This window comes from Podarcis vaucheri (assembly GCF_965113315.1).
Source record: "Podarcis vaucheri genome assembly, chromosome: 13".
NCBI lineage: Eukaryota > Metazoa > Chordata > Lepidosauria > Squamata > Lacertidae > Podarcis > Podarcis vaucheri.
The window spans coordinates 26,564,199-26,585,634 of record NC_138751.1 but is presented as its reverse complement, the minus strand read 5'-3'; the positions used below and the strand labels follow the sequence as shown (position 1 = coordinate 26,585,634).

Below are 21,436 nucleotides of genomic sequence, written 5' to 3'. Positions count from 1 at the left end.
CAATATCATCTGAAGTTATGATATCATTATAATTCATTTCCACATTTACTCTGTGGATGTGGAATCTCCCTGAAGAGATACAAAAATCTGCTCTATTTTTGTATCTCTTCAGGAAGGAAGCAAAGCATATCTGTTTTCAGACACCTCAGTCTGCAAGATGTACATTTCAGCCCTGTATTTTTTTAAAGTTGCTAATTTCCCCCTGTTCAATGCCACCAATAGTCTAAATTAATACACAAAATGAACACACAATACTCAACAAAACACTAAATCCAAGATAAATATATACCACAACTACAAAAGGTAAACCACACATGCACACCCCACCAAAAAATCAGTCTTAATTCCCACCAAAGGTGAACTTGTTGCAAAAATAAAACTACAAATTGTGATCAAAACAAGATACATGTTCTAAATCAATATTAAATGATTGAGTGACTACTGTACTACTGTTATCATTGTCATCAACAACAACATTGTTACAATATGATTACATAGCAATTACAAATGTACTTCATATATATATAAAGCTCTGCATCTTGTAGGAATATTGCAAAAGTTAGAGACCTTGAGTTCCCAGGACAGGAGAGGATTTGGGGTCAAGGGGAGAGAGGGAGAGGAAAAGACAACAATGAAAGGTAAAACAGGAGGATAAAAGGTAATGAAGAAAAGATTAGAAAAATCCCACATACCATTCTGATCTAGCAGTAACCAAGTGAAAGCATCAAAGTTTAGTTGTGTGAGAGAGATGCATGATTCCTGGGAAAGAAAAAGTAGCTTCTTATAAACTTGTACCTCTCTCCTGACTGAAAATATAGAGCAAGGCCTACCCAGGTATTTCTGAGGTTCTCTAGCCAGATTCAGCCTGTGGAAGGAGGCTAGAAATTTGCTAAATTTGGGATGGAACTAGTCCAGATTCTGTCATTCCACATTCAGTGTGTTTGTGTGTTTTTCTAATGTGCACAAAAAGGAGCACATTTATCTATAAAAATGAAAACATATATGTTTAGTGATGCTATAAAATTTGAAGTCACTTTTCAGAAAAGAACACCTTTAGCAAATCTTAAGTCTGTCTTTTCTTCTCATTTTGCACTACTAGGAATGAAATATGTCTTCTCAATGCTTCCTTTACTTCTTTATTTCTTAAACTATATATGATGGGATTGATCATGGGAGTCAAGATGGTATAACAGATAGAGAAGACTTTGTGAAGGGCATTCAGTCTGTCAGTGTTCGGAATCACATAGACAGCCATCAGTGTGCCATAGAAAATTGTAACTACCAAGAGATGGGAGGAACAGGTAGAAAATGCTTTTTGTTTTCCGGTTGCAGAAGGGATTTTCATTATGGCTATAATTATGAAAGTATATGATGTGAAGGTCAATATAGATGGGGGAAAGGTGAATGCAGAGCATAAAACATATATATACCACTTTAACGTGCTAGTGTCACCACAAAATAGTTCTATGATGGGGAAGGTGTCACAAAAGAAATGGTCAATTTTATTGTCACCACAGAAAACTAACTTGGACATGATAATCGTTGTCATAGTAATTGATAGAAAACCACTAAACCAAGAGCTGACTATGAGTTGGAAACACAATTTGCCATTCATCATGGTGACATAATGGAGAGGTTTACATATAGCTAAGTACCGGTCATAGGACATTGCTGATAATAAGTAGCATTCCACACCTCCAAAAAAACCAAAGAAGTAATGTTGCACAAAACATGCATTGACTGAAATCACTTTCCTTCCCGTAAGGAAACTGGATAACATTCTTGGCAAGATGTTTGAGCTGCAGAAGGTCTCCAAGCATGAGAGGTTCCCAAGGAAGAAGTACATTGGGGTGTGAAGGTGTCGGTCAGTGGCAACTAGTAAAATGATGAGGATGTTCCCAGCCATCGTCACAATGTAGATAAAAAGGAACAAAAGGAAAAGAAGAATCAGCAGTAGCTGGTGGTGATCTCCAAAGCCCAGAAGAATAAATTCAGTTACACGTGTATGATTTAGCTGTTGTTTATTTTCATATAACTGCACCTGTAAAAAAGAAACAAGTTCATGGCAAAATTGAATGGTTTTTATATCTTGGATCTTAACACTTCAAAAGGAGCACATTTCTTTTGTTCTCCATATGATAATTGTTCAGCTGCGTCAACTTTTAACCTGGCTAGTTTTTGCAAGAGTTTATAGTTCCAACAATGATAATTTCATTTCTCAAATGGAATATGGATTTCCTGTTTCCACCTAATGGAGCTACAATATCTGCATTAGAAATCCAACCTGCCAAATTTCCATTTCTCCATCTAACTCACACCTCCAGCAGCCTTGCACCCTTGTAATTCTAAGCATTGTTAAGTACTATATTGCATGCATTTTATATATTTCAAAAGAGAGTAAAAGGCCACATACCTTTAATTGGGTAGTCATGACTGATTCACATAGGTTAATTTTGTCCAACGTTTCAGCAACCAACACATAATTTCATTAGAAGTTCTTCATCTATAGAATTTGTTTTGTCATGTTGGATAGTCTTACCCATACTATCTAATATCTCCTTTGTGATTCTTCTGCTGTTCTTTCATTTAATATATGGCAGTTCTTAGTCTGAAGAAAAAAATGTGGGTGACACTGAAAGTCAAAATATCAAGAAACGTGTTAATTGAAACCTCCTAAATGTGGCCAGGTTCCTTTCCACCTTCATGTCTCTTTCTCTAAACAAACAAAGGGAGACAACCCTACTTAATCTGGATCACAAAGTCCAAATATATATTTCTAGGCAGATGCTAACAGAACCATGTCCATTATTATTATATTACTGGAGAAAATACAGAAAGGAACCTATCACATCTGAAAGAATCTGTTGGATGTGCGTTGCCTTTTATACATTAAGATTAGCTTCTCCTTGGTATAGTGATTATTACAAGATGCCCCTCCTTATTACTAGTGCATTCTGCACTCAAGGGGAATTTACAGGACAGGGAGCAATCAGCAATATATAAATTTATTTTCTTTAATGATGTCTGCTGAGCATCTTAATTCAGGAGTGGGCAATCTTCAATTCTGGCAAACAGGTAGATAGAGTGGCAGTGGTAGATAGAGTAAGAAGCAAAAAGAGGGTGGAGAGATGGATTTTATTTTTATACAGTAGCGTAGTGGATACACACACTCTCACACCCATCTCCACCATCCATCTGAACAAGCAAGTGTCATTAGAGTGCAAGGACACATTCCAGCAAGGCAGGGAATATCCAAGGATACAGTGGTACCTCGGGTTAAGAACTTAATTCATTCTGGAGGTCTGTTCTTAACCTGAGGTACCACTTTAGCTAATGGGGCCTCCTGCTGCTGCAGCACTGCCGCCGCGCAATTTCTGTTCTCATCCTGAAGCAAAGTCCTTAACCCGAGGTACTATTTCTGGGTTAGTCTGTAACCTGAAGCGTCTGTAACCCGAGGTACCACTGTATTGCAAAAAATACACAAGGAGTGTGAGGAATGTGGTCTGGCAAAAGAGGAGTTGACTGTGGTGGGTACCAAATGCAAAACAGAGAGGCCTGGAAGGCAACATTTGGCTCCCAGACCTTAATTTTCCCCACTCCTTCCTTAAATTAAATCCCTTACCTGGCTTAATTTGGATATGCCATTCCCTGCCCCTGTGTGAAATATAAAACTGCTTGACCAAGAGACCAGTGAACAAGGTTGGAATTTTGACTGAGACCAAACAGGCTTGTCTTAAGCCCATGGTCGGTTTAGAATAATTAGAAGAAATTAGAATAAAGTTCTAAACTCAAACATTAAAAGCAACTGGTCCCTGGCAGGGGCCTTCATATGGCTTAGCTCTCCAAGGTGCAGGGCAAGGGTACCTGACTGCCCCCCCCATCTCTGCAGAGGCCTGGGGCTAAATATCCCAATGCCCAGTCATAAATTGCTCCTTGAATCAGCTAATCCCTATGATTCATACACATGGATAGATGTAGTTCCTCAAGTCAGAGGAATTCCCAGAGCCCAATAGAGCCACATGGGCTAACCAGCATTTCTCAACCTGATACCTTCCAGATGATTTGAACTATAATTCCTATCAACCCTGACCAAGGGACATGTCGGCTGAAAAGAATTGTTGTCCAGAGCAACTGGCGGTTAGCAGAATGGAGAAGGCAAGGCTAACCATTTTTTAAAAAAACTGTCCTATGTTAGCTATATTTCCACTGCATGTTTTTTCTGAGCATCATGTGCTTAACGTTACAACAGCCATTTAGAATTATAGAATTGTAGAGTTGGAAGGGCCCTCAGGGCTCATCTAGTCCAACCCCCTGCAATGCAGGAATCTCAACTAAATTGTACGTGACAGATAGCCTTAAAAACTTCCTTAAACATACAGTACTTCAAAAAGCAAAAAGGCCTGGCTTGGTGCAGAGTAGAATGAAATAATTCCATAGGCCCCGCCACTCATAAGGGTCAAGATAGCATGCTGATGCACACAGAGTCCATTGGGCAGTGTGTCATGTTAAAAACTTAAGTTTATTGTTCATAAAATGTTATGTTTGTATTCCTTGTATTTGAAATGCTGTGCAGAGGTTTGCATTAGGTAGGTGATGAAGCATGGAGGGGTGAAGGTTTCTTTCCAGTCTAATTTAATTGATGCCCCATCTCTTGGAACTGGAGATCACTTTATTTTCACAGCAGGAGAAGAAGTCAGTCAGCTCAGCGTTATGAACAAACAAGTTGCATGTATGGATCTCTCTCTGGGAGCAGTGAGAGGCTAGACCTTGGACTGTATGAAGAACTTAAAGAAGACTGGGCCGCATAGCTAGTTGTTGAAGAACAATGTGTTAGTTTATTTTTGCAGTTTATTTTGTAGCATTTCTATTCTGCACAAGGTCCAGATCAGGGATTCTCCTTGCAACAACTCTTAGACTTTATACTTGAAATACACACAAGAGTCACTCATAGGCTTTTGTGGTGGATGGGAGAATACACATGGTTTGCTTGGGTGGAGAATAAATTGAAATCTAAAAAAAGTTTCCATAATTACTGCTTAATGAGGGCTCCCACACAGTACAACTCTGAAGTTCAGTACCATTTTTCATAAACTTATTAAAAATGCAACTTAACCTATATATATTATAGTTTCTGGAGTACAAACACTGAATAAATCCTGCCATCGAATTCACCTTCATTTGCAGGTAACAAATTGGGGTGGCCATTACAGTGCTTTTTCCAGGGCAGCAATTTTATCCATAAAATCTTTTGGGGGGAAGGACTTATCAGAGCAACCCCGAGAAAGAAAAAGTGCAACCAACAAAGCTCTGCAGCTGATGCCAGGACCCCCAAATTACTAGAAAATATGTTGACTTTAAAACACGAGGGGAGGGGGAAAACAAATTTATTGAAAAATAGAACGTGTTTGATAGTTTTTGGAATCTATCATTCCAAGATATTATGCAGCCCTTTACGCTGTAAATATAATAGCAGACAAGGTCACTGAATAAGTATTCTTAATGTTATTTAAACCATATTTTATTGTCTCCATATGAATATATGAGATTATTAATTTATATTGGTATTTCATGTTTACATTCCTATATATTAAATATGACTACAAATACTAGAGGGAAGGAGGAAGAGGGAAGGGGAGAGAGAGAAGAAAATAGGTATGTTGCTTCACACCCATTCCCTAAAAGAGGAAACCCTTTTACAATGTTGCGCTTGTTGTTGTTTAGTTGTTTAGTCGTGTCTGACTCTTCGTGACCCCACGGACCAGAGCATGCCAGGCACTCCTGTCTTCCACTGCCTCCCGCAGTTTGGTCAGGCTCATGTTTGTAGCTTCGATAACACTGTCCAACCATCTCGTCCTCTGTCATCCCCTTCTCCTTGTGCCCTCCGTCTTTCCCAACATCAGGGTCTTTTCCAGGGAGTCTTCTCTTCTCATGAGGTGGCCAAAGTATTGGAGTCTCAGCTTCACAATCTGTCCTTCCAGTGAGCACTCAGGGCTGATTGCCTTAAGAATGGATACGATGGATCTTCTTGCAGTCCATGGGACTCTCAAGAGTCTCCTCCAGCACCATAATTCAAAAGCATCAATTCTTCGGCGATCAGCCTTCTTGATGGTCCAGCTCTCACTTCCATACATCACTAAATGTTGCACTTACTCTCCTATTATTTCATTTCAGGTGTTTGGACCCAAATGCCAAATGCCACCTTCCCCAAATCAGACAAACCCCTGAAACCAAACAAAAGGAGACCAGCTACGTATATCTGCTACAATTACCATTGCATAGTCAACCCCACCTTCCACCCTTACTGGCACAAAGTCAGTAGGATTTTGGATTTGGTGGTTCTTCTGCCCCAGATTCTACCTTCCCATAGGATTGATTTCCCTATTGTGCTATAATAGGTAAACACTTATTTTTAATGGTTTTCATGAGAACTTTCCGTTTTCCTTCTTATTATTTTCCTATCTCTTTGCTTACACATTCTGCAGAATCCTCTTTTATGATCAATTACCCTAGTTCTGATCCATGCTACAACTGCAGACCTCTGAAGAGACTCCCTTACATCCTTGTTTCTTAGGCTGTATATGAGAGGGTTGATCAGAGGTGTTATGATTGTGTAAAAGACAGAGAAGGCTTTGTTTACATCTCCCATGGTGGCAGAGTCTGGTAAGGCATATGCAGCTGCTATTGTGCCATAGAAAATGGTTACCACAGTGAGGTGTGAGGAACAGGTGGAGAAGGCTTTTTGCCTCCCAGTAATGGATGGGATCTTCAGAATGGCAGTAATGATATAGATGTATGACATTAAGGTTAGTGTAAATGGAGGAAGGGTAAATATAGATACAAAAATTAAAATCAGTATTCTTAAAAGAGCTGTGTTACTGCAAGACAACTTCATGACTGGGAAAGTGTCACAAAAGAAATGGTCAATCTCATTAGGACCACAGAAGACTAACCTTGACATCAATATGATTGTTGTAGTACTAGCGAGAAAGCCAGTCACCCAAGATCCAGCTGCCATTTGGAGGCATAACTTGCCATCCATTAGGGATGCATAATGGAGAGGTTTGCATACGGCTAAATAGCGATCATAGGACATAGCAGAAAGGAGATAACACTCCACAGCTGCCAGGTATGCAAAAATATAATGTTGCACAAAACAACCATTGACTGAAATAGTCCTGTCTCCAGTCAGGAAGCTAGCCAGCATTCTAGGCAATATAGCTGAAGTGTACAGGGACTCCAAGCAAGATAAGTTTCCCAAGAAGAAATACATGGGAGTGTGAAGGTGTCGATCAGTCACAACCAGCACAACTATGAGGACATTCCCAGCCATGGTCATGATGTAGATCAGGAAGAAAACCAGTAGCAGAATAATTTTCATGTTTTGAAGATGACTGAATCCCAACAGAATGAATTCCTTGATGGCTGTTTGATTTTTCAGTTCTGGGGTTTCACCAGCTTGCATCTGTACCAAATAAATAATATTGTGGATCACTTTAATCACTACTTATGTTGCACACACTTCCACTGTAGAAGTCAGTCCAAAAAGTAAAATTTCTACTTAACACACTGGTTTTACTTACTGTCATGTTTTTCTTCCATGTGGAAAGCCAGTTGCTTTCAAATTCATAGATCCAGTCCAATAACACCCCCCAAAAAACTATATATCTGGAAATGACATATATAAAACTACAACTGACTTGAAAGCAATTGTTTGTTGTAGAGAACAGCTCGCTCCCTATTTTTAAACATATTCCTTTGCATAGCTCTTGCTACGGATAAGATGCCTATTTTAAAACAGTATTCAGCAACATCGACAGTCCCTTGGAACCACAAGGGGAAAATATGAAATCCCCAGAGGAAATTTGCTGTGTATGGAAGAATCTGCATCTTCTAGTGAATGTAACAAAGAGAACAGTGGATCAGAGGGACCCATTGTGGGATGGCAAGTGAGTAGAGTCCCTCACTCTTCAGGTAAAAACAGCATAGAGTAGAGAGAATTAGGAGCAAGGTGAGTTAGAAATTTCAAATTTAGGATGGGAGTTTGCTGTGATGTGACTGAGAAGGAAAGCTGCAGGCTGAAAGGCAGCATGATGTCTGATGTCTGCTTGAATCCAGGGCTACAGCTATGAGAGGAATAGGACCCTCTTGGAGTGTCAATGCTGTGAATCTCTCCATCAGGCTAGACACAGGCTACATATATGTATAAATGAACCATAAATGACACCACAGTCTCTGCTATGCCTCATTTTCCAAAAGAAAACACAAACCCTGGGCAAGCCACTTGGAACCCCCCTGGAGTCTTGCATCCCTCAGAGATTGGGGTGGGGTGCAACAGTATGATTACTTAAAAAGATAATGAGAGCCAAGCTCAATGAGATCAGAGTCCAGCATTCAAATTACCAGATTAATATGGGAAGCCTACAAGAAAGGCATAAGTGCAGTAGCATCCTTCTTCTCCTAAACCCAAGTAACTGCTGTTCAGAGGCAAACTAGCATATAGCCATCAAATCTAGTATTTGATTGATTGATTGATTGATTGATTGATTGATTGATTGAATTTATATACCACTGTAAACCCGGGGGTATATGAACAAATATTCCATGCTGGAGGGGAAGGTCTAATCCCATTTTTTGGTCTAATCCCTCTTTCAATGTTTTGCTGTGTTTTTATCGATTTGAAATTACCCAGTATGGCTGGGACTACTCAGCCAGATGGACACTGCATCTTTCACATGAGGGAATCCCAACATATCTCACTTTGGCCCATCCAGGATACGCGGACTTGTGGGTGGATGCTCAGGTGTTTCCCCATTGATTTGCAGCTGCGTGGACACCAGCCAAAAGTAAGATACTGTGGCCAAGGATCCATACATGCTTGCTGGGTGTACCTGGAAAGGAATGGTCACAGGGAACTCATCAGTGACTCCTGACTTCATTGGATGTAACCCTTCTATGCTTTGGAATGCCATGGCCTTGATGGGTTCAGGATCCAAACCCCAAGCTGCCACCATTGAGAATGAAATGTTACCTTGCAGGCATTCTAACACAAGAGGCAAAGGACTCGGATGATGCACTCAGATTTGGCTGACTGTTTGCCTACCTGGCTTAATTCATTAATTCTGCAACAGTCACTATGTTAATTACTAGTCAATATTAAATGATATGTAAATTCAGCATGAATGCTTTATCACCACATTATAAGTTGGTAGATTCATGCCACTGATTGCTTTGGCCCCCTTTTATACAAGCGGACCAGAGTGAAATTTCCCTTGGCATAGACTGCTCCTGTTACCCCAGCCCCCAGCCCCTGCAGATTGACTGAATTTGAATCTGGGTTTGGTGGGAACCCAGAGGCCACCGTGATGGCTGTTGGGGACATGGCAATGGGCAGGAAGAAAGAGGCATGGCTGTGGGATGATGGGAGAGCCTTGCACCGGGTCACAAACATCGCCCACTGCTGGATTGGTGAATGGCCATTATAGTTAAACTGTGTGCTGTATGAAAGTATATCCTTTTACTTGTCCTGAATCACCCACCCTTCAACTTAATTGGATGACCCCTCTTCCAACATTATGAGAGTATGTGTGTGAATCTTATTTCTTTCCACTTTCTCCATGGTGGGTAGATCTGCGTTCACGTGAAAGATTGGGATAATGTTTCCCATGTGTCAAGATAAACTGGTTTTGAAATTGAGCAGTGTTTTATTTATTTATTTATTGTGATACAGTCTGATAAAATCCAATTTCCTATTTGGTACATGAAAACATATGGATTCATCTTGTTTGAGCTATGTATCTACAAGCAACTGACGGATCTGTCTCTTCAGTGCCTTCTTTACTTCTTTGTTTCTCAGGCTGTAGACAAGTGGATTTATCATGGGAGTCAGGACAGCATAGAAAACAGAGAATACTTTGTTAAGGTCTCTCAGTGTGACAGTGTTTGGTAACACATAGACAATGGCTATTGTGGAATAGAAAATTGTGACCACAATAAGATGAGATGAGCAAGTAGAAAAGGCCTTTTGTCTGCCACTGGTGGACTTGATTCTCAATATGGCAGTGATAATGGAAGCATACGATATCAATGTCAGCAAAAATGGAGGAACGGTGAATACAGAAGCAACAAGGAATATCAAAATCCTCAAAAGACTAGTGTCACTGCAAGACAATTCTATGAGTGGAAAGACATCACAAAAGAAATGATTTATTTCATTGGGGCCACAGAAAGCTAACCTGGAAACTAATATTATTGTTATGGAAATAGCCAGAAATCCACTGATGAAAGAGACACCAACTAACTTCACACAGAACTTACCATTCATATGGGTTGCATAATGCAAGGGTCGGCATATAGCTAAATAGCGATCATAGGACATCACAGATAAGAGATAGCACTCAGCTGCCCCAAATGATGCAAAGAAATAGTGCTGAACAAAGCAGAGATTGAACTCAATAGATCTGTCACCAGTTAAAAGGCTGGCCAGAGTCTTGGGCAGAATAGTAGAACTATAGCAGGTCTCCAGGCCAGAAAAATTCCCAAGGAAGAAGTACATGGGGGTATGAAGATGTTTATCAGCTATAACAAGCATGACAATGAGAATGTTCCCAACCAAGGTAACCATGTAGAAAAGCAGAAAAAGCAAGAAGAGAAGAATTTGCAGCTCTCGGAGATTACTAAATCCTATAAGGACAAACTCGGTCACATTAGGTTGATTTTCCTTATCGGTGCTGCTTAGAAGTTGCATCTTTGGGTAAAACATATTCAGACATATAATCTGGTGCAAATAAGAGAGGAAAACAATATTGCAAATATTATGGGTTGACCTTCAATTTCACCATTCAGAAGAGCAATCAAAGCAATGAGTCTTAAGCACAGTTAAATGCTTAAAACTCAATGATGTGAATGGTACTGATGCACAACAACATTCTGATGCACAGCAACATTCTCTGATGCACAACAACATTCTCTGCAGTGTGCTACAGCTTAGCTGTTGTTGCTGCTGCTGCTGTGATATTCCACCCTTCCTTCTAAAGGCACCTAGGGCAACAAACACATAAGTAATAAAATTAATTAATTAATAAATGTATTAAAAACATGTTTGAAACAATTCCATTACAGATGCAGAATGGGAAATATCTCTACTTGAAAGACACGAGGCATTATGGAGAAACATGTTAGCTCTCCAGACTCAGAAAAGAGCCACTACTTTTTCTTGAGAGAGGAGGCTAAACTATGCTTCTAAAAGCAAAGCAAAACAAAACAAGCTCCACATATTACCATCACCTGAAGAAATAACCAAAAAATATTGTCCCTGCAAATGGGGCTGCATACATAGGAGTTTGAATGCAGGTCTTCCCAGTCTCTCCTGCTTTCTCCTACTCTGGATCTTAAGAGCAGGACTCATAAGCATCATCATACATTAGTTCAAAGACCTCTTGATTTCCATGGGAAATTTTAAAAAGTAAGAATGTGATTAATTCTCCCACTAGAAAAAGAACCAGTTGACCTTAAAGGTGTCTAATTTTTGCACCTTTCTTTTAACTTCCAACAATGATAAATCTCTTTAGATATGTCTCATTTCTCCTGCTGCTTTTGTCACATGGGGCAATTTTAAAAGCAGTGCTAAGCCAGTTCTGCATTTTCATCCATTCCAACATTTATTAAAGAAAAATATTATTACTGCTGTCTCAGTTTTCATCTTTTCCTTCATTATTCATCCTACCTTATACTTTGCCCATAATCTGGGATTTTACAGTTGAAGAAGTTATTAAGTATGTGGTTTGCTGACAAGACATCCAATTAGATTCCTCACAGCATTGCAGCATGCCACTTTAAAGCATTTAACAGAGTTCGTTACTAAAAAAATAAATATCGTTTGGAATGATTTCAATTCTTTTAAATATCAACTGCCTCATGGCCTGTTAATTTACAGACTATTAATTTCAGTAAGGAAGAGTTTAAACTGCAAGCATGATAATCAATGGCACAAGAGTCTCCAAGGAAGAAGGGAAATTAGGAGAAAAACCACTGGGGCATCCTGTTAGACTTAAGCAAAACTCTAATCCCACAGGAAATATTAATGAGGAAGAAGACTGATCAAAACATAACAATAATAAACAATGCCATGATCTAGGGTTAAGTTGAACCTCACCTCTATTTCTTTGTCCCATCCATGAGCAGTGAAATCAGGGTCACTGGGTTTTGGAATCCCCCCCCCCGGATTGGTGGCTAACAGTACCACTCACAGAGATATTCGGGGAGATAAAAATATTAGCCAGTCAGGTCACCTCTATGAGCAGGGTTGCAGTGCCTTAAACAGGGGGGGGCACACCCTGAGCCTCTCCCCTTTTGAACCTTACCACAGGATTCACCACCCACTCTCCCATTTGTATATAATCTGTATGTAGTCCTGTCCAAAGATGTGTGGGCAGGACAATGTGGACCTTGCTATGGTATATGTTGTCACCATATTCAGGGCCAGGGAGGATTTTTCCTGCAGACAAATTGGCTGGTCTGTAGATTTTCACCTACCTCATAGAAAACATCACAACTTGGGTGGTTAAGGCATTGGGTTGTATACTTAGCTGATCAGGTAAGGGGCCAGGGAGGGGCTGTCTCTGCCTGAGAGCCCACGCAGGGGCCAACAGGCCATAGCAACCTTCCCAAAGGTGGCCCTGGCAGGTGACCCCCCCCTTTCTACACCTACTTATCAACCAGCAGTCGGGCTGCTTGATACGAGATACATACCCAATGACTTTGGCCAAAGCCTATTCCATCTGCAATCAATAAAAGTTGTGGCCAATTTCCACCCAACATCAATGTCCTATGTCTTATTTCATACTGAGACCGTGCACCAGGTAGCAGGCATCATGTGCCTGGGTATGCAAATGATACCTGCTTTCTGTTAATAATCTTGTGTGGTAGCTGGAGCCCAAGGATTGAAAAGTGTTGTCTTCCAGATATTGTTAGGTTCCAACTTTTGTCAGATCTAATAAGCATAGGTCAGGGGTTATTGGAGCTGTCATGCAGACACACCTGGAGGGCCATAGATTTTCCTTCCCTGCTGTAAGCATCCAACACCCACACCAGAACCAGAGTGTTTGTTTAGCTACAAGTCAGCTACAGAAAAACTTGTTTGGTAAAATAAAATTATCTGGAAATAGCTATAGAATTTACCAGTATTCTCATGACCTATTTATTGGAATTTTTGGTCATGTAAATATCACATTTGTTGCACTCTCAGCCAGATCGCATAATTTTCTTCTTCATGTCTAAATAATCCAGTGATAAGAAAGAAAAGGGGGGAACAACCTGCCATTTTAAGATGAGAGTTAAGACTATGGCATGTTGCCACAGAATTGTGAAATCAGAAGCTAGGATGGATGCCTCAGTGAATGTATCCCATGACCATGCAATGTTACAAATATTGCTTGCTTACAACCAGCAAAGATTGCTGTTGCTGCCTTGGTCTTCCATTGCTAACCACCTGAGCTTTTTACTGGATTGCTAGAGGACTCCTCATGTGAGTTTTTGCTTTTTGCTTACCTCATTCCTTTTTTGTTGACCATTTTATTCCCTCTTAATCCTTCAAGGAAAGCTGTCAGGGTGAGTTACATGAAACCCCTCATGAGTGCTTTTCCCCCCTTAAAAAATGTTTAGGAGTTCTCTCATTTTATAGTTCAAATCAGGAAAAATAAATGCAGTAAATGGACAAAAGTACAAAGATTCACAAAATATTTAGGGTTATGCACCCCCTTGTTTTCCCCTCAGACACATCTCTTTCTTTCATTCATATGCCCCCCCACTCACCCCAAACATACATAATAATACATTTTTCCTCATTATCTTAAGTGCACTTATTGCTCTCCCTCCCTTGAGTGTCTTCTATTTTTTTCTTGCCTTTGTTGATTCTTGATTGTTAGGAATTTCTACTTTACTCATTAATTTCCCTTATGGTTTAAGTGTTTTCTTCTTCTTTTACATTTCTTACTGAGATTTTTTTCAGGTTGATTAATTGGTTTGGAGATATATATATGACCTATAGATGAATTGTATTATGCAGGGGGAGGGATTTCGCAAAACATTCATCCACATTTTCAGTATAGGGCAAGATTGTCAAGGTGTCAGAGACACCTAGACAGCTTTGAAGTGTTGGATATAATGATGTTTCACTAATATAATGGCTTCTACCTAACATACAACTGATGAAGATCAACAGAAATTATGTTATGTGTCCAACTATTCCCATGCTCCAGGATTCCTGAACACTCTTTGCCTGTGACCTGATCACAGCCTGGGTGAAGTATTCTTTTATATTTATTTTTCAATTCCCATTTAGATTTCAGCTGTTTAAATTAAATAGTTTTATTTGACAGAGCATCAGGATGAAAACAGGTAATATCTCAGACTGCTCTTACACACAAACATAGGAACCAGGTACTCAATGCTAGAGGCAGGAGAGGTGTGAGATTGCAGCAGCATCAATAGCACAAGACTGGGCAGCAGATCATGCTCAGGCATAATCTTGACTCCAGTCACAGGAATGTCATGCAATAATCATAGTGACTGACTACAGTTTTCATATTTCTCTTTTCACATTTTGTTTATCATCTTTCCAGTCCAGTGCTCTCTCTCTCTCTATCTCTCTCTCTCAACAAATAGGTCATCTGGAGGTGTCCCAAGTAGTTTTTGAGTCTGTTGGTGAACAAGTATGTATTTTCAATCATTTAGGCTCTTTTATCAGACAATTCTTAAGTTTGATAGTGAGCACTCACACTTTACATTGTGGGAGCCCTTTACAGGATTGCACGCGGTGCTACAGTTCCCAGGGAACTTACTGGCAAACAAGGACTGGCCTGCCTCTCAGTGTTAATCTTTGGAGGTTCATGCCCAGCTTCTGTAGTCAAGTTTCATTGCTGGGAGGTGGAGCTGACAGTATCCAGGCAGTCGGCTTAGGAGATTCACACTCTCTACCCTCCCTTAGTTTAATGTTCTCTTGTTTGCAGGTTAACTTTTTCTTCCTGTTTAGTGGGCGCTGCTACGGTCTTTGACTGGTTGCTGTTGAAGGACCAGGGAGAAATTTTCCTGCATTGGCAGGTTTCGTCTTCCCTGTAGCAGTTCGTCACAACTTTGGCGGTTATGGCCTTGGGTGGAATCCTTTAGTCTTTTCTTCCCTGTATGGGGAGAGGGCGTGAAGTGGTGATTCACTCCCCCCCTGCAGCAGCAATTCCAGGGTCTCCTCTTAAAGGGGTTATATATAATGGGTGTCACTGGCCACTGAAAGGTTGTCAGTAAACTCCCCTGCATGTGGGAATATGGGCTGGGCTGCCTGCTACACTTATGTCTCGCAGAGCACCCCAATATCCCATTTACCCTGATGAGCCCCAGCTCCCCCTGGCTGGGGGGTGGGAGGGATACACGCCCACAGCCTAAGCCAAGGTCTTCCTACATTCAGAAGTTTAATAAAGTTGTAGCCTAATTGTAATTCCATATAACATCATCAGAGTCTTTATTCTTTCCTTATAGTCCCTGGGGGCTGGGGCTGTCACTGCCTGGTCACACAACTGGCAGAACTTCACCCTCTCTTTTATTTCATACTACATTATATTTGTTGCCAACTGCTTGCCAATGAGATCAATTCTGCATGATTTTAGAAATTAAGATGCCTCTAAATGTGCATATGGATTTGTGTGTCTAGATACTGGTGAGCTCTTACATGCTGCTGTATTGTTTAATACAGAACTTGCACAGATGAGCTATGTAAGCTCCTTTATTGAAATTATCCATACAAACATACTATTTACTTTAGTTGCTGCCAGCATAGAAATTGAAGAAGCTGATGCATAGCATTCAAATAAGTTTTGCCTCACCCATGAACTTGAAAGCAGCCCTTTATCTGTTCTGCTGACTAATGTATGTGAGCTATATTTGGTAGAAATATCCCTGAGAAACCAATGAGTTACACAATTTATTGGTGAAACTAACACTGAAAGCAAAGAACATTGAGAATTTTCCACAAATCCCATCCTCAAATGTAAACATCAATTTATTTGGATTGTTGTCTTTGGCCTTTAACTGCACATAATGTTAAAGGACTGAATGCAATTGAAATGCAGCGTTTCTTTTGTAAAATAAATGAAATGAAATCACCCTCAATAGGTGCTGAGTAGAAACAGGGAGACTTTTCTCTTCTAATGTGATCCCACCTGCAAAGTTTCTATGCATTGACAGGAATACAGTCTTAGCAAATAATTACATGTTGTGCTCATTTGAATGTCAACTTCATAATATAGTAGAATTGTTTACTTAACCTATATATAATGTGGTTTTCTCAGCTGAGTTACAGAAACTCCTGCATCAGTTCTACAAGTGCAAATCTTTATTAACACTGCCTGATGTTATTTAGATACACCTCAACATGAAACGAGAAGAAGGAAATCAGACAGCCCCTGTGGCATTTATTCTCCTGGACTTCAATAGTGATGATGTACCGATACTACTTTTCATACTGTTTCTACCAATCTACCTTGCAATCATGGCTGGAAACATCCTCATTATTATTCTAGTGATTCTTGATCAGCATCTTCACACACCCATGTATTTCTTCCTGGGAAACCTGTCATGCCTGGAGACTTGTTACAGCTCAACTGTCATGCCGAGGATGCTGGTCAGTTTTCTGACTGGAGTCAGAACCATTTCTATTAATGGATGTTTTGCACAGCTATATTTCTTTGGGCTTCTTGCAACTACAGAATGCTACTTTCTAGCAGTGATGTCTTACGATCGCTACTTAGCAATATGTAAGCCATTGCATTATGCAATACTCATGAATGGAAGAATTTGCTTTCTGCTGATTGCTGGATCATGGATCAGTGGGTCACTACCTATCAATGTCATGATATTCTTGGTATCTCACCTGAGTTTCTGTGGTGCCAACAAAATAAACCATTTCTTCTGTGATTTCACCCCATTGATAAGACTTTCCTGCGATGACACCAAAGTGGCTGAAATGACAGCCTTCATTTTCTCCTCCATAGGCACTCTGCCCCCTCTTTTAATAACCGTGGCATCTTATGTTTGTATTATCAAGAGCATTTTAAGGATCCCATCCACCACTGGGAAACAAAAGGCATTTTCTACATGTTCCTCTCACCTGACCGTGGTTGCTTGCTTCTATGGCTCCCTGATGATAGTCTATGTATTACCAAACAAGAGTTATCTGAGTGAGTTGAAGAAAGTATTCTCTCTGTTCTATACTTTGCTCACCCCACTGGTCAACCCCCTTGTATACAGTTTGAGGAACAAAGAAGTGAAGGAAGCAATAAAGAATACTTTATTTAAGATGATTAATAGAATTCATTAAGATTGAGGATAATGTGGGGAACGATGAGGATGCTTCATTAACATAGATTTAACTATTTTAATGTTTTTCATTGTCTTCTATTATATCCGCATGATGTATTTAGTTGAAATCTTAATCAGGTAGGCATCTTTTGCATATGCTTTTTCTCATTGAAACTGCAGTGCAAAATCTAGAGAAGCATGTGAGTTGCATTCTTATCCACAATCACATTTGGAAACACAAAATATTTTCATTGTGAAGAGCAGACCAATCAATTTTTTCATCCTTCCCTATTCTGAATTCTGAAGTAAGCCTCAACTGACAGTAGGACTCAAATCCTCTCATATGCCAGCCACTAGTATGACTTTCACAATCTCTCCTTCAAGCCCACTCCTTACTGAGGAGACAGTAAAGCCATTTCTGGACTATGCCAGCCTAAACAGCAGGAGCAGTCGCAAATGACACAATGTTCAATAATACAATATAAATTCCATGCACACAGAAAACTGGGCTGTCAAGCAGAATAGTGAGATGTTAACCTATGCTGAAATTAATGTGCACTAGACTGAAAGTTTAACTCATTCTTTTCTGAGTTGGGATGAATAAAAGGGAGTGAAAATTGTTCTGAAACTTCAACACAAGCATTTGTTTTGGTTGTTTTTGCCAACACTTGTTTCTTGATACCAGATTCCCTCCCACTAGGAGTCCCCTCAAAGCAATGCCCATCATTATATAGCATCATTCTATGGAAAAGCACCAGTCATTAGTTCTGTGAGGAAAAACATCACCCCAAAAATATATGAAATGGGTGTTCCAGTTTTGCCACGTACAAATGTGGAAACTAATTGGGGTGGATATGTTTAGGCTCTTAATTATATGTTTCTACTTGACATCCTAAATTTCTGTGATCAGAGAATGTATTTCTATAGATAAACTTATTTATTAATAATGTTTATATACAACCCTTCATGAATAAAGAAAGCAGGTGGGATCTGGAATGCTTTCATGTGAGCCCAGACTTGAAGTTTGGGGTAAACAGTCTAAAAATAGATTTACCATTTCATTTTATATTTCTGTGAGAACTAGGTGTAAGTTATATTATGATAAGATCAGTTCTCCTGGCTGAAGGACTGCCATTTCAAACATGTGAGAGAAATAATGAGATGATATCTGTTCATTCTTTCATTCTCCATGTTTATGCTCTGCCTCTCTCTCCCACCTGACCAGTGGTCTCCCTTGGGTGGAAACTTCATTTGCAGTCAACAATGGTTCTTGGGGGCTTTTGTGTTCTGCTTAGCTTTTCCCACTGAGAATAAAAGAATGATGTAATTAACCTGGAATATGAGAAAGAATGTGTCTGTGAGACTGTGCAGATACAAATATAAATACAAATTAATATATTCAGTGTTTCAGAGCTTTCTTCTTTATAGTATAAACAGATCAATGATGTTACCTGGACTTTCAAACATCATGAAACAAAGACCTTTCTAGAAATGGATGTGAAAACGTGTTGCCCTCAGCAGCAGGTACACTGAGATTTTGGGGAAAATTGCTTTAGGTAACCCCCCCCCCAAAAAAAAAAATTTCACATTCATTCCAGGAATTTTTTATTCATTTAGGATCTTGTTGATAATTCTTCAATGGGAACAATCCTTAATGAGAAGAAAGGCAAGTTTTCCAGATAGCAAGCTCACCATTATTACAGATTACCTTGCAATGCACCCAGTTCTCTCCCATGATTCGCAGGGTTTCACAATTTTTAATTTTATTCAATTAGATTTTCCACTGCTTATAAGAGGGAGAATTTTGCAAATTTTATACCATACAACATTGTTCAAAATATGGATATCAGACATGAATATTTATTTTTTTGACTAATTTTTAAGGATCTCTGACTCAGTATGTTATCTTTTGCTTATAGAAAACATGACTCTCTTTCTAGAGCCAATATAAAATAATTTATTTTTATCCCACACTTTTAAGTGCAGTTCCTCCTATTGTGGATTTGTAGGGAAGCAGATCTGTTGCACAACCAATTTTCTTTTTCACTTTTGCACCCTGAATTTGCCTGTCAGTGATTGAACCTCCTCCTGAATAGTGGCAGTTTGACAGTGCCTTTCTTCTGAGTCAAGGATTTTCTGCAGCTCACAAGAAGTGAAAAAAACACACATTACATAGCAACTTGTTAATAGATGCAGCAAAAACAATGCAAGCACTGGTGTATGTGTGCTGAGTGATGGTTGTTTAATTCTTGTGTGGGGATAGGGGGGAACCTAATTTTTCAATGACTTCAATTACGTGTATATAGCACAATGGTGTATGTGTGTTGAGTGATGGTTGCTTAATTCTTGTGTGGGGATGGGGGTGGGTGGAAACCTATTTTTTCAATTACTCAGTATATTACTTCCTATCTATAGATGCAGCATTTGAAAAACTCAGAATGGCAAAACGTAACAGGTATCACCGAATTCCTTCTCCTTGGATTTAGGAATGTTGAAAATGTGAATATACTCCTCTTCTTGTTATTTCTAGTCATCTATATTGTGACTCTGTCTGGTAATCTCCTCATAGTTGCACTTGTCACGGCTGAGCAGCACCTTCACACTCCCATGTATTTCTTTCTGTCAAATTTGTCCTTTGTGGAAATATGCTACACCTCAAATATCTTACCCAGAATGCTGAACAGTTTTCTTACAGGGGACAAAACCATTTCTATTGTGGGCTGCATCTTACAGATGCATATATTTTCCACCCTGGCAGCTACTGAATGTTACCTCTTGGCAGTGATGTCATATGATCGCTACCTAGCCATATGTAGACCATTGCATTATGTCACGCTTATGGACAACAGAACATGCATCCTGCTGGTTTCAGTCTCCTGGTTAATTGGATTGCTGCTTATAACCATCTTAACATCTTTGTTGACCCAGCTCACTTTCTGCAGTCAATATCAAATTGACCATTTCTTTTGTGATTTTACACCTTTAGTAAGACTGTCTTGCAGTGACACCTGGGTTATTGAAACTGCTGCTTTCATAACATCATCCATCGGAATTCTACCCACATTTCTCATAACTGTAACATCTTACATTTTTATCATCAGTACAATCCTAAAAATCCCATCTATGACTGGGAGGCAAAAGGCCTTTTCCACCTGCTCTTCTCATCTCACTGTTGTTTCGGTCTTCTATGGATCTTTAATGTTTGTCTACATCTTACCAACAACTGGTAAATTCAAAGAACTAAATAAGGTTTTCTCCTTCTTGTACACAATTCTAACTCCAATGGCCAATCCCTTCATATACAGCCTAAGGAACAAAGATGTAAAGGACACCCTTAGAAAAGCATTGTGCCAATTTGGGTTTTGTTCTTGTATTCATTGATATCAGAGAATCCCAGAAATAAGGACTGGTGTAACTGTTATTGAAGGTCACAGAGATCTGTTATTTACGTCTGTGTGTTTAATTACATGAATGGGTTTGAATCCAACTAAGTCATAGATACATTGAAATCCATGGACAAGACTAATTAAATCCATCAATTTTAATAGGTCTGCTATGATTGTGACTAAGGGCCGACCCATATCATATATTTAAGGTACATGTTTTCCCCCAAAGAGCCTTGGGAACTACATTTTTCCATTTACAGAGATACAATTCTCTGCATTTTTAACAAATACATTTCCCAGAATATTCTGGCAGAAACCATGTGCTTTAAGTGTACTTTGGATGTGTTTTGAATTTTCGGTGTGGATCTGCTCTTAGATGGATACAAACCATGATGAATATGCCTCTACTCTTATTTTGCTGTTAATGGATGCTGTCTATGTGCTGTTACATTTTATATATCTCAAAAACCTTGTATATTGATTTGCTGATTGTGTATATTATATATGATCACAATGTATTGAAAAATTGTATAAAATGCATTATACAATATTGTATGCCTTAAACAAGATAACTATTGACTGAATGGTTTTAAATAATCATATACCCATAAAATCACAATTTGACAGTTATTCCAATACTTAGCAGCAATTTTAGACTGGATGCTGTCCACTTAGGATTACAGTAGTTGTTTTCTTCTAAAACCAAG

At 39.4% G+C, this 21,436-nt stretch overlaps 4 protein-coding genes across 4 annotated transcripts; 1 reads left to right on the top strand and 3 right to left on the bottom strand.

The window, feature by feature from the left end:
• Positions 1 to 1,063: 1,063 nt before the first annotated feature.
• Positions 1,064 to 2,431, bottom strand: LOC309516586 (olfactory receptor 5G9-like; the record flags this gene model as incomplete). Its single annotated transcript, XM_082195347.1, has 2 exons — positions 1,064 to 2,041; positions 2,414 to 2,431. The coding sequence occupies 2 exons, from the start codon at positions 2,429 to 2,431 to the stop codon at positions 1,064 to 1,066; spliced, it is 996 nt and encodes a 331-aa protein (XP_082051473.1).
• A 3,978-nt stretch (positions 2,432 to 6,409) lies between these two features.
• LOC309516585 (olfactory receptor 6N1-like) lies at positions 6,410 to 7,330 on the bottom strand (the record flags this gene model as incomplete). The annotated part of the gene is made up of 1 exon (XM_082195346.1): positions 6,410 to 7,330. The coding sequence occupies one exon, from the start codon at positions 7,328 to 7,330 to the stop codon at positions 6,410 to 6,412; it is 921 nt and encodes a 306-aa protein (XP_082051472.1).
• Positions 7,331 to 9,787: 2,457 nt separating this feature from the next.
• Positions 9,788 to 10,744, bottom strand: LOC309516584 (olfactory receptor 5B21-like; the record flags this gene model as incomplete). Its single annotated transcript, XM_082195345.1, has 1 exon — positions 9,788 to 10,744. The coding sequence occupies one exon, from the start codon at positions 10,742 to 10,744 to the stop codon at positions 9,788 to 9,790; it is 957 nt and encodes a 318-aa protein (XP_082051471.1).
• A 5,790-nt stretch (positions 10,745 to 16,534) lies between these two features.
• LOC309516583 (olfactory receptor 9K2-like) lies at positions 16,535 to 20,724 on the top strand (the record flags this gene model as incomplete). Its single annotated transcript, XM_082195344.1, has 3 exons — positions 16,535 to 17,332; positions 18,772 to 18,867; positions 19,759 to 20,724. 3 exons carry the CDS (start codon positions 16,535 to 16,537, stop codon positions 20,722 to 20,724), a joined length of 1,860 nt encoding a protein of 619 aa, XP_082051470.1.
• Positions 20,725 to 21,436: the final 712 nt, after the last annotated feature.